This window comes from Episyrphus balteatus, chromosome 3 (assembly GCF_945859705.1).
Source record: "Episyrphus balteatus chromosome 3, idEpiBalt1.1, whole genome shotgun sequence".
Taxonomy (NCBI): domain Eukaryota; kingdom Metazoa; phylum Arthropoda; class Insecta; order Diptera; family Syrphidae; genus Episyrphus; species Episyrphus balteatus.
Window position 1 is genome coordinate 93,603,404 of NC_079136.1, and position 12,541 is coordinate 93,615,944.

The window sequence follows — 12,541 nt, forward strand, 5'->3', positions numbered from 1 at the left end:
TTCAATTTTTAAAAAAACATTATTCCAATAGGAAATTTAATTCTCTACAAAAAGTTTTATGTGCAATATATCAAAATTTTGCTTGGTTTACGAGGTATATTGAAAAAACCAAAAAGGGGGCTTTTGCACCCCTATCTTCAGTTTCCACCCTCTCATTTAATAGCACTCCGCGGTTTTATCTTCTTTTATAACCCATTGAACGATTCCTGCAATAAAAACCCGTGAACGTCTTAGTTCCTTTCTAAACTACATAATCAATAGCCTATAACCCAAAAAACTAGACTACAAAAATTGCAAAACAAAGCCATGCGAACAATACTAAAATGTGATCGGTATAGCTACGGTGACCATCCGGTTTACCCGGGACTGTCCCGTATTTCTATAGCTTGTCCCGGGTTTTTATTTAAGAAACCCGGGACGTATAAGTGTCCCGTATTTTGAAATTTGTCCCGTGATTGTCACGTATTTGCAAATTTCCTGATTTTTTTATTCAAAATGTTAATTACTGTGTAAGGAAAACAAGAAAACAGTGGTTGGAAAATAAAAGTTTTTCTTATTTTACGGATAAAAGCATTAAAAATACTTTTTAGAAGTTAATAACAGAACCTATTATAAAATTGTTTTCTTCATTTCTAACTTCCATGTGGACGTTTAAATGATTTCAACGAAAATTTTCCATAAAAATCGTGAAAGAAATCTAGACCCCAAAAAACTTTTTGAGTAGTGAAATCGAACAGGGAAGAAAAAATCGAATGCCTTGTTCGATTTCACTAGTCAAAAAGTTTTTTTTTATAGAAATAAAAGTATATTTTTCTAATGGTTTTTTGTGCGCTGAGCTCGAATCTGAAGTGAGAAAAATTCTATCACATCACGTTTTTGACATATTACCATGCCAAAAATCAGAAAAATAGTGTTTGGGACGTTCAAAATTCAATATCTCAAAAACTTTGCACGTTAGAGCTATTCTAGTGCTTGATTCAAATTAAAAAGGTCAATGACCATTCGAAAAGTATAATTTGGTTTCTATGGAAAATTATTTCTCGCCAATAATACTGTCATTTACGGGAAAATCAATCTTAAAAATCGTTTTTTTGTTTTTTTTTTTTCAATTTCCAATATTTTCTAAAACAAAAGTATAGTTTTTCCACACAATCTTTAAAAAACGGTTTTAAGCTAAATAATTGCATTCCAAACATTTCAAAAATCAAAAATTTTTTCGGTAACTTTTTTGATTGAAAAATAGGCTATTTTTTCAAATTAAATTCGTCAAATTAACTTTTTGCTCAAAAAACATTTTTAATAAATAGAAAACATAACAAAGTAATTTTTAACCAAGTTTTGTTAAAATCCAACTATTTTTGTAAAAGATAAAAATAAAAAATAAAAAAATTGTATTTTTGCCTTTTTTTTTCAATGTTTTTGAGGTTATAGAAAAAAATTGTTTGGGTAAAAGTTGTAGACATTTACACTACCTACAACTTTTGCATTTGACTTTTTTCGATAGGACGTCTAATTTTGACAGAAATCGTAAAAAACCATGATTTTTGACACCCACCCCACTTTTTCGCCCACCCACCCCCTTTCCCCCAATTTTTTTGTGGGCAATTTATTTTTCCCCTTTCATATACCATTTATCCTAAATTTTCCCACCACAATTATGCTGCTAATAATTTGTTCAACTTTTGCCTCCTGAAAACCGGATTGGCACTGGTCTAATTTGAAATAGGTATCAACAATTTGAATCAATTTAAAAATCAAATATTTATATATGCCAAAACTTATATTTATTAAAATTTAGATGTCAATTATTTTGAATGTAACATAAATATCAAATGTAAATTATCATTAAATATAAATGGCCACTGAGCCAAATAAAGTTCAAAATCAAAAAAAATTATTTTTAAAATATTACAAAAACAAAAATAAACAAATACAGTGGACGTCCAATATAACGAATACCCGATATAGTGAATTTTCGATTAACGAACGTTTTTTTATATTAAAATTAACATCTCAAAATAATAGCGAATGCTGATCATAATTTACTATCCGTTAATTTCATAGATTTTTTCAAGTCTTTTGAGCGTAGGTGAAAAAAAAATTTTTTTTTGCGTTTACCTGTATTGTATCAACATTGTGTATTTGTGTATTTATATCACATTATTTTATAAATGCCTTTTTTATTTTCAGAACAACAGCTTATCTGAATCGCTTCTTTGTTCGTCAGGAAGCTCTATAATTGCAATAAGAGCTACTAAAGAAGGTCCTCGCAAAATACTAATCGTCTCCTCGAAAGGAAACCAAATTAATTTTCGAGATGCAATGACCGGACTTTTGCTGAGATCTTTAGATGTCCCCGACAACCTTCACATATACAGCATTCTTTTGGACGATGGATGTGTCTATTGTGGTACTCAACGCAGTGAAATTCATCAATACAATTTTACTGTAAGATATTTTTTTTTTTGGTCTCATACTATTCGTATCTTTATTACTTCATGTTTATTTATTAGACTGGAGGACGTATAGCAATATTTCAATGTGGCAATGGTGCAGTTTCTATGAAATTGTACAAAGATAAATACATATTTGTTGGTTGCTATGATGGATTTGTCTATGTTTTGGATAAGACAACAGGATGTCAAATAGGACGGTTTCCAGGATCTGGAAAAATGATTTTGGCACTCGAGATCGCAGGCGATAAAGTAATATTCATTAAATCCTTAGTAAAATTTAAAAAAAATTGTATACGTTTTTCTTTCAGCTTATTACATCGGCCAAGGACAATACGATGCAAATTATTGATATACCCAAGTATATTGCTACTATAAAGGATAAAAGTTAAAGCATATTATTCTGCAGCCTTAAATATTTTTCTCGACACATTTTTTTATATCTTATTTTATTTACCTGCATATACATTAAATTTCTTTGTTAAAAGAATAAAATTAAGTTCAATAAATTTTGTATTTTTGATTTTTCTACTCAATCAAGTGAACTTGTGGGAATATTTGATTCCAATCTATGGTCTTATTTTGTGATATCTTAGATATAAGTATATCAATGGCCCTTGTAATAAATGTGCATCAGCTGAATGTGAGCTTTTAAATAAGCAAATATTTGCTTAAAACTGCTGTAAACGAATTTACTAGGGTTCTGACTTCTGACACTTGAAGCCAGTCAAATTCTACTGAATTGCTAGCTATTCATAATACGAAATTCAGATCTTATTCGATTTGCTATTCATAATTAGGACCATAATCATAATTTATATTTCGAATTTTAAGATTTCTCTTTTCGTCTGTTTTGGTCACAATAATTTATTAATGAAAGTTATCTTTGGTCAACAAAACTGATCATTTTATTTCCGTTATAAATAGAGCTCAAAGAGACCTTTCATTTGATGTATCACTCGATGGATTTGGGGGACTTGTTTGAAAATCCGAAAATATCGGCTTCGAAATGTAAGAAAAAAATATTTTTTGTTTTCAGTTATGAATAGAGCTCAAAAAGACCTTTCATTTGATGTCTCACTCGATGGAATTGGAGGAAAATGCTTTATTTTTAGGCTATTTGATTTTTTCTCTAAAAAAATAGATTTGTAATTATTTTACCTAAATGGATAGGCCGTTTCATTGTGAACTCATATCTATAAGCCAAAACTTGTTGCGAGACCTTGATCCGAAAATATCTGCTTCCGAAAAAGAAAAAACAATATTTCGACTGCAAATAATTCAGCACCCAGAAGTCCAAGAAACTTTTGGTTTTCAGTTATGAATAGAGCTTACAGAGGCCTTTCTTTTCATGTATCACTCGATAGATTCGGGGGACTTTTTTGAAAATTCATTATTTTTATCATTTGATTTTTTCTCGAAAATCCTAAAAAAATAAATTTTTAATTTTTTTACATAAATGAGTTGGCATATTCATTGTGAGCTTATATCTGTAAATCTAATTTTGTTTCGAGACCTTGATCCGAAAATATCTGCTTCCGAAAAAGAAAAAACAATATTTCGACTGCAAATAATTCGGCAACCAGACGTCCAAGAAACTTTTTATTTTCAGTTATGAATAAGCTCTATTCATAACTGAAAAACAGAGGTCTTTCTTTTCATGTATCACTCGATAGATTCGAAAATGCGTTATTTTTTTCGAAAATCTTAAAAAAATAGATTTGGATTTTTTTTAACTGAATGCATCGACCTGTTCAATGCGAACTCATATCTGCTAACCAAAACTTTTTTCGAGACCTTGATCCGAAAATATCTGCTTCGGAATGTAAAAAAAATATGTAATATTTCGATGGCAAATAATTCGGCAACCAGACCTCCTAGAATTTTTTTTATTTTCAGTTATTAATAGAGCTCAAAGAGACCTTTCATTTGATGTCTCACTCGATGATTTTGGAGGGCTTTTTCGAAAATGCATTATTTTTTGGCTATGGCCTATGGGTTAACCCCGATTTTTTCTCGAAAGAAAAAAAAATGTTTTGGCAGCACATAACTATGCAAACTGATCTCCAAAATATGAATAGAGCTTAAAAAAACCTTTCTTTCGATGTCTCACTCCATGAATTTAGTAGAAAATTTTAAAATACATTTTTATGCATTTTTTCTCGAAACTCCGACAGCTTGGTTTCAAAAATGAAACACATTGGCTTGTATGGGGCTTACTTAGAACTTTTTAGCACCTCTTTAAATCATCTTACGATAAAATCTACTTAAATACTTATGGCGTTTTCGATTGGCAGTCCGGAAGCGTCCGGAATCATTCTGAAAAAATTTTATTCACACAAAACTGTCAGTTTTGTACGAATAAAACGCTTTCAGAATGATTCCGGACGCTTCCGGACTGCCAATCGAAAACGCCATTATAGTAATTTCGATTGGCAGTCCCGAATCATTCTGAAAGCGTTTTATTCGCACAAAACTGACAGTTTTGTATGAATAAAATTTTTTCAGAATGATTCCGGACGCTTCCGGACTGCCAATCGAAAACGCCATTATTTTCAAGGCGACGAATACACATCTATACAAATACATATATAAATTTATTAATATTTTTTGTTCTTTACAACATAAAATCTACCGTATAATAAGAAAGATATTCAAAATATTAGAATATTGGACATTTATAAATAATTTTAAATAATTTATTTTGGGGCTACGCTTAGATTTTGAATTGGTATTATCATGTTGAATGGATATTGCAACAATTCAACACAAGATGGTCTTTGCTTTGGATTATGTTGTAGACACTTCTTTGCCATCTGTAAAGAAAACATCAATTTTTATTTATGTCGTTTTTACAAATACAAATAACAAAAAAATCTCATTACCTGGACCAACATAATTGGATAGTATGATGGTAACGCTGGATATTGAATTTCTGTTGTAGGACTGGTTATGGCATTAACCTTGGCGTAAATGTTCTTGATGTGACCGAATGGAGTCTTTTGATAGATTAGTAGATATAATATACAACCGAGGGACCAGACATCAGATTTAGTTGAAATCTAACAATTAAAGAATTTGAATCATGTACCTATTACACCAATCTTCAAAAGTATTTAAAACAATATTTTGGTATTTTCTTGGGACAAAATAGGGCATTGGTAATTTAATGGTTAATTAAGACTGGTGACTTTGAATTTACCTTTATTTTTGGCTGGTTCTTTCCCATAGGACTATTTCCAGTTGATGTATCAATTAAAGCTTCTGGACTAATATAATTAAATGTTCCGGCTTGTGAAAACTTAATGATACTCGTTGAATCGATGGCTATATTACTGGCTATTCCAAAATCAATCAATTTTAGTCTTCCATGAACCATCAAAAAGTTTGCAGGCTTGAGATCTGAATGTATAACACCTAAAAATATGAATTTGTTATAAATAACCTTACAATATCATCTGTTGGACAAAAGAACAAAAAAAAACTTACCATTTTGATGAATGTAAGAAACAGATTGTAACATCTGATACCAAAAGTTCATTAACACATAGAGAGGTAAATTGGTTTTATACGTTGAAAGTATTTTATGTAAATCTGAATCACCTTTCTCCATTACCATATATAATTTGGATTCTTTGGCAAGAAGTTCACTGTTAAAGCAAATCTTTTTAAAAGATACAAAATTATATGTGTTTATTTAGAACTCACTATTCGTATAAGGAAACAACACAAATGTTTCCCTGCAGTTTAGCTAGTAGTTTAGTTTCGTTTAAGTAACCTTCAACAACTGCGGCATCTCCTCGTAGATCAACTATCTACAAATATAAAAAAAATCTTTGTAAGGAGTGTTCAGTGTTTTACAACTATGAGACTAATGGTTGTTTTGTATGATTTTTAATAGAAAAAATAGACTCTTCTCTAAAGAATCAATAGTTTTAGACTAAGGAACTGTTACCTTACCTTTTTCAAAGCATATCATTTTACCAAACGAGAATTCAATAATATTTTGAATATTCTAACAAATATTTTAATTAATAATATTTTTTTTGGCTGGAACATTTTTGGTAAATTTAATAATGATTGTAACATTTTGTTCAAAGATGATATTTTAAATATTTCTCCCATATAGTTCGGACTTTCCCTCAAAAATAACTTTTTAACGTCCCAATTAAATATTCATCTTAAATTTAATAACTGTTGTTAAAAATTACTCGATTTATTTAAAATAAAATGCACAACTGTATCGCACGCGCTTGTACTTATGGTAAAAATAGCTTTTATGTTGAAGTTCAATTTGTTTCATGCCATTTCGAACAAAAAACTAAAAAGTACATCAAACCGTTTCGAAAATTTTTTTTTTTAAATAAATGTGTTTTTCGAAAATCATACTCGTTGAATCGTTGAAATCGATTAAATCGTTTTAGAAATAAACAAAACGGTTCTGTGACACTTCCGTTGTTAAACGGTTAAAGACAGTTTTTTACTTCGAAAACACGACCTTATTTGCGATAGAACACACAAATTTTAATCAAAATCATTTGAGCCGTTTTTGAAAGATTAAGTTTTCCTCCAAGTTCTCAGCCAGATATGTACCGTTAATTTTGGTACTAAAAATCACATTCTCTGTCATGTTTGATTGATATCTTGAGTTCGGTTTTTTTTGCGAATCCTAAATCGGATACTTAAAAATAAAATACAAGAATGAGTCGCACGTACTTGGTCTTGTAGTTCAAAAAGTATTAATCAATTAACATTTAGATTATAAGAACTGTGTTTATATAAATTTTGAAACAAATTTGGGAAGTATGCGGAAAGAGCCGACAAAACTGAAGATTTTTTTTTGTTTTTCAAAAAATGAAAGTATCATTTTTTCATTATGTGAGTTTTTTTAAGAAAATATAAAAATGCAATTTTATAACGATCGTTTAAGCAAAAGCTTTTTTTCGAGAAAATTGCGATACCTGGAACAATTTTTATAGGAGCTATGAAAAAAAAAAAAATAGTATATAAAAAAATAATTGCGGCAAACTCTCAAAATCTACTTGATTTTGTTAGCAGCGAACACATTTGAGGCGTTCAGAGTAAATGGGTCAAATCCATTTCTCTACAAGTTGGATGTTTTAAGGTCTTAAGTGTTTCGTTTTATTTTAAATAAAATGAAAGAAAGTAATTATAGAGGTAAAGAGATATTGATCTCTCAAAGTTCAGTAAAATGCAAAAGTTTCAAATATTCTGAACGCCTTATTTATAACTCATTGTTCTGTTTTGTATGTTGCGTTGAATATCGATCACAACTTCGTCTGCCATTTATCGACTTCAAGTTGAAGGCTTATGACAGTGTCAACAGGAAAGAGAATTATCGCTGATAAGCTCATTTCAATTATACGATGTCACGTCCTGCACAGAGGAAGATTGTTTATTTAATCAAGCGTACATAATTTATGAAATATTGGCATGTAATATCTAATATCTATCATCATTTTAAAGCCAGCATTTGTTATATTAAGATTTTGAGTAATTAAGTTGTGGTTTACGTTGTATAAATTAAACATATTATATTTAAAGGAGAATACAACTCCAAGCTAGTATTAGAGTGTATAGGTAAACTTAACGAACTTGACAAAATAAACAAAGTCACACTGCCCTGGGTACCTGGGCACGTTGGTTGGTGTCCAGGGGAACGAGGAGGCGGACTCTTTAGCAACAACGGGTGCAAGTTCCCCTTTAATGGGACCCGAACTGTATTGCGGAATAGGAGAAAATGTTATTTAAAAAAAATAAAACTAGACTAGGACACCAGGAGAAAAAGGAACTGGGCACAACTACCAAAACTGAGACAAGCGAAAATGCTTCTCGGGAACTACAACCAAGAACGTTTCAAATCATGTTTTAGTCTAAGTAGGAACAACCTCAGGTTAATCACTGGTCTTCACATGGGCCACTGTAAATTAAGTAGGCACCTAAACATTTTGGACCTAGTAAATAGTGCAACATGTAGATTCTGTAATGAAAAAGAAGAAACACCAGATCACATTCTTGGTAGTTGCAATGCACTAATACACCAAAGATTCAAACACCTGGGTTGCTGCCAGGTCGAAGAGGAAAAATTACACTCTATGAAAATACCCCAAATACTCAATTTCCTGAAAGGAATTAGGTTAGAGGAGGATCTATAAAATGAGAACTAACTCAGCTAGCTTAAAAGTGGGACACAATAGATCTTATAGGTCGCAGTGCATCTTACACTCCAAATAACAATCAATCCATCAAGGGAGAATACCGCTCATAATTGGTACAATGGTCCATTATACATAATGACTCAGAAAAACTTCTAAGACTTTGGCTGGGGACATTGAATTTTAACACGAGACAGAATAAACAAAGCGTCAATTTCACCTCTTAATGATAAGAACGTCTAATGTAAGATGGTAGGTTTAAAGGGCCCTGCCATCATAAATTTCTGAGAGAAAATTTTAACAATCTCTTTTGCATCTATTTGGTTCTCGTTTTTTGTTGAGGTGACCATACTCAATGATCGGTCTGACGAATGCTAGACGAATTCGAAGTTAAAAAAAAAACCGCACACTATGGCGCAAAAGTTTAGTTGAGGCCTAGGGATGATCCAAGGACTTAATAAGCCTAAGTAAGTATGTAAGTATGATATCAATAGAAACTGATGAATGGCAAATTGAATTCGTTAATATATCAGAATTTTTATGGTTGCCTATTTTCTGTAATCCAAAAATCGAAGCTTACTAGAGCATCTACATAACAATTAGAATATGATCCCATCATTTGAATCAAAATAATTCCGACAAATTCATTTGAATGAAATTGTAAATTTTTGTCTAAATTTTTATTTTTTAAAATATTCCTATTCTATTCATTTATCTAAATCTAAACCTTCTTATGAATTTGAGAAAATCATTAATTTTCATATTAAATTTTGATAAAAATTAAAATATTCAACAAAAAATGATTTCTTACTTTAAGTGCACAATCCTTTCCAGAATCTTTCCGTTGTGCCAAATAAACACTGCTCGATCCTCCACAGCCTAGTTTCTTTTTGATTTCATACTCCGAACCATTAATAGTAATTATACTCTCATTTGATTTTGCTGGCTCAGCATTTTTTAACTCAGTTTCTTGCTCACTAAAAGCAAGTGATTTCTTTGATTTCATATCAGCATCACTTCTAGTAGCTGGTTTCGATTTAACTTGCTTTTCAGCAGTTCCCGGAGTTGCACTATCATTCATCGTGTCGCAAAGTGACAATGTAATACTGTTGTTGGTGAGTTGCGGAGCTCTTGCAACAGCCATTGGAGTTTGAAATAGAACTTTCTGAGAACGAAACTCATTGGCAATTGCTGTCCGCTCTTTGCGAGATGTCGAACAAAGGTCTTTGGGTCGTCGGGCCACTGACCATGAACGAATTTGTGGTGTTGCAAATTGAGCATCGGATTGTTTCAAAGGAGTTTCGATTTCAACTCCTACGTTTTTTGGTGGTGGTTGAGAAGAAACAATTGAAGGAGGAGGAGCAGAAACAATAGTAGAAATATGATTCTCTTGAATCGGTTTAAGTGGAAGCTTTTGTGGCTGGACTTCGGCATGAGTCGAGGCGATAACATCCTCATTTTTCTTTGATGACACTGTGTCATTTAGTTTCATTTTATCAAAATTCAAGAGAAACGAATCATTTGTTGATTCATTTACTGTAATTTTTGGACGATTGGGATGCCTTTTAGGTGAGTTGTCTTCATTGTCGCTTATAGCCGGACTCATGAACGAGTCATTGAGAATGGCGCAATTGAACCTTTTTTTTTATGGAGGATTTACTTTAGTTTAATTTGAGTTTATAAATCAATTTGTTTACCTATCATTCTTGTTTTCATCTTCATCAGAATCGGATTCTAGAGGAGGCAGCTCCGAGACACGTTTTGGTCTACAATTAGCACAGATTTTTTCTTTATTTACTTATTCAATATAATCAAAATTGAAAACTTACACATTTCGATGTTTGAAGGAATCACCACGATGTAATTCTCGCTTTTCTTTGTTTTCATTTTTTCTATAGAAAACAAAAATAAATTTTATATTCATTTTTAATTAAAAGTTGTTCAAATTGGAAACACCTACGTTTTTTGTGGTGTTCGATCATCTTCTGAATCTGGTTCTAATGGAGGAATATCTTTGACTCGTCTTGGTAAAAATGACATTTATTTATATCAGAAAAATACTTGTTTAGGAAATGTTTATATTTAATAAAAATTAAAAAGGATTCTTTACAAAAAATTAATTTAAAATAAACAAAACAAGTTTTGAAAATTTTTTTGACAGTTTAATTGAAATTGTTTCGTTAAGTATTTTTGTGTGAAGTTGGTGGTAGTTTAAATATGTATAGACGACATCTGGTTGTAGGTTTTTGTAACTAAACAGTGGAACAATAAATTTTTTATTTAACTAAAAACTGAACTGAACCTTGAATCTTGTGCACAGCGAAACGAAAACGTAAAGGAGAGCGAAATGCAATTATGGTTTATGGAACAGTTTTCGTTTGTATTTTTTTTTTTTAAACTAAAGCCTAGTACGCAGTTCGGGAAAAAAACAAATTTTATCCCTACAATTTTAAGGCTTAACTACATTGGCTCAAAAAGTGAAAAAGTACAAAAGTGAACATTTTCACACGCATTTTTGTATAGTTTCTCGTGATGAAAAATTAAAACAAATTATGCAGAAAGCTTATTTTTTGGTCTAAAAAACACTTTGTATACTCTTTATCACAAAACAATTACGATAGCCAGAAAAAAAATCTTTTCACTTTTGTATTTTTTGAAAAAGTGGTGTATAGCCTGGTACGCAGCTCGCGCTAAATTTTAGCTCCCATACAATTTATCGAAAAATTTTAGCCGAGCTAAAATGGGTCCCATACAAATTATCGATAACTTGTATGGGAATTTTATCTCAGCTAAAATTTAGCGCGAGCAGCGTACCAGGCTTATGTAGTTAAGCTTTTAATCTCAACAAAATATTAGGGGTATTCACGATCCGATGCAACTGGTCTAGTATCATTGCAAAAGTGCAAAAGTGTAAAATCTTACAACACTACAACAACAAAATATATGGATTGAAATTTTACAATGGTCTTGCACTTTTGCTAAACCCTAACCCTATTGCAAAATAAAAATACAATGGAGTAAAATAATTTTTGACAGATGGCAGCTCACCGTCGCGACGCCCATGATAAACAGTTTGTCTTTTTTATTCTGTTTATAATGGTTGTAGCTACTCATGTCCCGTAATTTAGTTTTCTTTTGATGTAAAATAATTAGTGAAAATTAATTAACCCGAACAAAACAAAGAATTAAATTATAAAAAATGGAAAAAAGAAGAAGCAACGGTTAAGGAAAAAAAAAACATCATTCATGCTTCAATATTTACTATAGATAAGAAGAGGGGCGTTCACGATCTATTGTAAAAAAATAAAATTTTACATTTTTACTAGGCCTGTTGCACCAGATCGTGAATACCCCTTTAAGCCTGGTACGCAGCTCGCGCTAAATTTTAGCTCCCATACAAATTATCGAAAAATTTTATCTAAACTAAAATGGATCCCATACAAATTATCGATAACTTGTATGGGAATTTTATCTCGGCTAAAATTTAGCGCGAGCATCGTACCAGGCTATACTTGTGAAGCAAGTCGTGAAGTGAATTGATACAATTTTTGTTTGTTTTCAATTTCCAAATTAATTTTTTTCGAAAAATATATAGGGAGATAGTAGATTCACGAGTGAAAGAGTTTCCCGTACATTTTGCACGTGAACTACTTAACGTCGTGAAGCAAAACTATCCAATTTTTTTTTTTACTACGAAAGCTTACAGGAACGTTCACGGTCGACCAAAAAAAAATGTATGGATTCGACAAGTAAATGTACTAAGCTAGGGGAGCGAAATGCAAATACATATGAAATTATTTTCGTTGGTGATTTTCTGTAATTTTTCAACAAAAAATGTCAAAGTAAAAAATTTCAAAAATATTGAGGATTTAAGGGTATATGAGTGGTGGCACTAGCTAGTGTTGTCAAATT

General features: G+C 31.2%; 2 protein-coding genes across 2 annotated transcripts in view; one reads left to right on the forward strand and one right to left on the reverse strand.

Annotated features, from left to right (window-relative positions):
- Positions 1-2,969, forward strand: part of LOC129917157 (uncharacterized) — a 32,942-nt gene extending 29,973 nt beyond the window's left edge. The window contains exons 3-5 of the mRNA XM_055997542.1: positions 2,191-2,448; positions 2,514-2,705; positions 2,765-2,969. Of these exons, the coding sequence (XP_055853517.1) occupies positions 2,191-2,448; positions 2,514-2,705; positions 2,765-2,845 (531 nt within the window). The 3' untranslated portion in view covers positions 2,846-2,969. The remainder of the gene's footprint in view (positions 1-2,190; positions 2,449-2,513; positions 2,706-2,764) is intronic.
- Positions 2,970-5,031: 2,062 nt separating this feature from the next.
- On the reverse strand, positions 5,032-10,787 carry LOC129914360 (dual specificity protein kinase Ttk). Its single transcript, XM_055993564.1, has 9 exons — positions 10,590-10,787; positions 10,459-10,521; positions 10,327-10,395; positions 9,441-10,266; positions 6,162-6,268; positions 5,943-6,103; positions 5,656-5,870; positions 5,339-5,515; positions 5,032-5,269 (listed from the first exon to the last, which is right to left on the reverse strand). The coding sequence occupies exons 1-9, from the start codon at positions 10,667-10,669 to the stop codon at positions 5,153-5,155; spliced, it is 1,815 nt and encodes a 604-aa protein (XP_055849539.1). The 5' UTR covers positions 10,670-10,787; the 3' UTR covers positions 5,032-5,152.
- Positions 10,788-12,541: the final 1,754 nt, after the last annotated feature.